This window comes from Nestor notabilis, unplaced genomic scaffold (assembly GCF_000696875.1).
Source record: "Nestor notabilis isolate BGI_N333 unplaced genomic scaffold, ASM69687v1 scaffold16810, whole genome shotgun sequence".
In the NCBI taxonomy this organism is placed as follows: Eukaryota; Metazoa; Chordata; class Aves; order Psittaciformes; family Psittacidae; genus Nestor; species Nestor notabilis.
Window position 1 is genome coordinate 43999 of NW_009910883.1, and position 3826 is coordinate 47824.

The 3826-nt window shown below is 47.5% G+C and overlaps 1 protein-coding gene across 1 annotated transcript in view; it reads left to right on the top strand.

Annotated features, from left to right (window-relative positions):
• Positions 1-1952, top strand: part of LOC104403848 (monoglyceride lipase-like) — a gene marked incomplete at its 3' end in the record, with an annotated part of 45290 nt that extends 43338 nt beyond the window's left edge. Inside the window, exon 5 of the mRNA XM_010012120.1 lies at positions 1863-1952. Within this exon, the coding sequence (XP_010010422.1) occupies positions 1863-1952 (90 nt within the window). The remainder of the gene's footprint in view (positions 1-1862) is intronic.
• Positions 1953-3826: the final 1874 nt, after the last annotated feature.

Below are 3826 nucleotides of genomic sequence, written 5' to 3' on the forward strand. Positions count from 1 at the left end.
GAGGAAGATGCTATCCCCTTTCTGAAACAAGGACTCGCCAGTTCTCTGGGAACTGGTATTACTGTAGCCTGGTTTCATGCAGATCTGCACCAGATTGTTGCTTTATGTCAATGTTGGAAATCCCAGGCTTTAACTGAAGTATTTCTGAGGTGTTTATATGGTCTCTTTCCTAGAGAGTCTCTCACACACAGTAATACAAGTCACACTGAGCTGCTTTCTCTTTCAAATCTGTTGCTGCACCTCAAAACTGATAAAAATTTAATTCTTCTTTGTAATACCTTTGCTCTGTCAAATTTAGTTTAAATCAGTCCCAGAGTGACAAAGGTACTTGCAAGAGGAAGGCATGAAATAGGTAGAGTATTCCTGTGTAAGCCCCATTTTCCCATAAAGCTCAGCTGAAAACTCTTGAGTGCTGTTTCTTCCTCTGAAAGCCAAACCCTGTTTCATTGGTGTTTGTTCCTCTGAGGCACAAAGGCTTTGGTTTTCCCTTGGAACTGGTGGGACTCCTCGGCCCTGGGCCATTTCCCAAGGACCATTGCATTCATGCCTTTGCTGGGGAAGTTTCCAGCTGAGCAAGAATTTACCTTGGCCTAAACAAATGAGAGCTCAAAGAAACAATAACAGCAGCCTGATTGCACACTGAATCCTTCAGTCTGCCTGAGAAATACCTTCCCTCTGCCCGACCAGCCCAGACTATGTGCAGGAAAATCAAATTCTGCTCTTTGCAGAAGCACAGTTTCATCAGTGCCCTGTGTCTGGAAAGAAACATCCAGTTGCAAATCCAGTGAAGAGAGGTCTTGCTGCCTTCCCCCTTTCTCATTGAGGTGTGGAAGGAACAGGGATTACTCCATTCGCTATATGTGAATAGTGTACCACATAGTTAAACTAACACAAAAAAATCATGAAATCAGCTTTAAGCTCCACTTCCAGTCAAGGGACACATGTTCCCAAACCTCCTTGTGAGTCTTCATTGCTTTTCACTCCCCGATGACTTTGACTTCAACCTTGCTTTATTCCTCTAATATCATAATTACTCTGTCATGTATCATCTGTGATCTGAAATGTCAGGGACTGCTTCAGAAGTGATTGCACATCAGCAGAAACAGAGACCATATGTGACAGCCTCCCTGCAAGTGGTGGCTGGGAACGGGAAGGGCCATAAAACAGACCAACAAACACTAATGGTGTATTTTATGACTTAAGTGCTGATCACTTAATTAAAGACAGCATTCAAAGATGAGAGCAGAACCTGGTAGCAACGTGCTTGTAGTGCTATTGAAACAAAAGGCCTTACCCTTTCTTTTGCCAGTGGTTCCCAGCCTGCTGAATGCTTTTGTTGTGTTCCCAGGAGACAAGTGAGCCCTGGATTTCCTTAGCCAATGCAGGCACATTTTGCTGTTGTTTATTTACAGGCTCCCCAGTGAATATGCTTATCAAGAAGACTGCAGCCTAGGCAACTACTGCAAATCACACCAAGCGTCACTTACGCACTGCAGCCTGAAATCAGAGCTGGGACAGCAAGGAAAGGGCAGTAAAACAACAAACCCCAGCCCTTCCAAGGGCTAGAAATGGCTTTTTCCCCATCAAAGTGCTTAACTGAGGCCTTTTAGAAGTTAACTTGAGAAAAAGGCAAAGTACATGAAGTTGTGATGTTGCTTGTGGATGGAGGCTGAGGGCATTTCAGACTGCTTTCTCTTTAAGGTAAATGCTTTAAATATAGGGCAGATCTTTCTCCAGTGTCAGTTGACATTTCTGAGCTATTTCACCTCTGTGCAGATTCCCATCAGTGCAGGGCTTCACCCTCTCTGTTACCTCTCTTGCTCTAACAAGCCCTTTAACTGCTTTGCTTTCCTCTCCCACAGGTTTTTGCAGCGAAAGTGCTCAACTTGGTTCTCCCAAACCTGTCTCTGGGATCGATAGATCCAAATGCAATTTCCCGGAACAAGAAGGAGGTGAGACCCTTAATGCCATTGAAAGTCACTGTATGGTTGGTATCTTGTCCAAAAATGCCCCAAGTGAACAAATGTTTTACTAATTTATGAGAGCAAGATCTATGCTGGTGCAGTAAGGAGCGAGGTAAAACGTCTCTGAAGTCAGTGGAATTGACTGGACACAGGAGAAAACTGTGGGAATCAGCTGTTCTACCCTTCAGTTTGCCTTGCACCCACTCTGGGTACAAGACATGAGAGAGACCTACGCTGCAGTTGTGGTTTAAAGTACATGGGAACCAAGTTTGTCTCTGCTGCACCTGCCACCACTCACTGCAGTGGCAAAACCCAACTCTTCCAGGAACTAGGACATGTCGGGGTGATGTTAGGAATCACCACAGCAACCACTGGACAGTTTATAATACATGCTGCTGTGTTGTCTTCCTACCTAAATATTTGCTGCTGCTTCCTCTGCTCTGTGATGCTCCAAGTCTCAAGAGCTTCCTTTGAGCATTGTTTTTCCTCTGCCCTTCCCAGAGAGCAAGGGAAAGCCTTTTGCAGTGGATAAAACCATAGGTCTGCTTCATTAGAGCCTGCTTATAACACAGCAGCCTTCAAAACGAGACAACAAACCTTCCCTGCTGTGCTGCCTCCACACCTACAAGTGCCCACACAGCTGACAGCAGCTTGGGTTGTGATGTAAAGCACTGCCCTGACCATCTTCAAACACAAGGATGTGGGGCTGCAGGTATTACTGAGGACAACACAGCGTCTCAGTCCTCTGGCTGCCTCCAACACACACTCCACCCTCCTTCTGGGCTCAAGACGCACAGCTTCAAAGCACACAATGTGCTGGAAACATCCATTATTTATGTGTCAAGCACATTCTCCTGCCAGACCAACTTTCTATTCTCTAGAAATACTTTTTGGGACATCATCCAAGAATTTCCTGATGAATTAGTGTTCCCAGCAGGCTGTCCTCGGGGTGTAGGGACTGAAGCACGGGATGCTATGGAGATGTTTGTTTGATCTGCTTGCTGTATCAAGAGACAGAAAGTGAGCAAGAAGCAACCTTTAAACCCCGGTCCTGTTATTCCAAGGAGGAATAACATCACAGGGGTGGGAACCCCTTAGGATGAGGCTGCAATTACCTGATAATGAGTTTATTGCTCTGCACAATGCAAAGGGAAGATGCAGACCCTAAGCAGGAGAATGTAATGCAGCAGGAGCCCTGATGGTTGCTTCTGTCTTAGCAATACAGAAAGAGAAGCTGTTGTGATAACCCCTGCAGAGCCTTCACTGCAGTTCATAGCTTGCAGGACACAAAACCCATTTCCTGTCATTCCTTCTTTCCCCAGCAAGCCGCTGCTTTGTGCTTGCCCCGTGCACATCAATACCGACAAGGATTCCTGTTCATCCACTGGGAACAGGATGCTCCCCAGCAGTTCTGATCCACCTGGGTTGGCATTGAGTTATTATTCACCCCCCCCCATCATCTACACAAAAATATTTGCCATTAACGCCATTCCCCCTTGTCCTGTCACTGTCACTACATGTCCTTCTGCCACCCTGACACTCATCTCACAGGGAGATGGATGCAGAATCCACCCCAAAGCCTTTCTGGCTTCTCGGTGGGACCAGACAAGCCCCACTGTGCGTGTCTATGTCTGTGCCTGTGCCTGGCTGCACATCCCTCGGGTGGCCTCGTGGGTCACCTCCCTCCCACGGTCCCACTGGGGCAGGCACATACAGCCGGAGCTCCTCAATGTGCTGCGGGGAGGGAGGAGCCGGCTCCGGCTCGCCTATAAATAACCAGCATTTCCATACGCATCTGCCAGGGCTGGGAGAGCGCGGAGGCTGTGCCAGCGCCAGCCCCGCACGGAGCGTGCCGGCAGCCG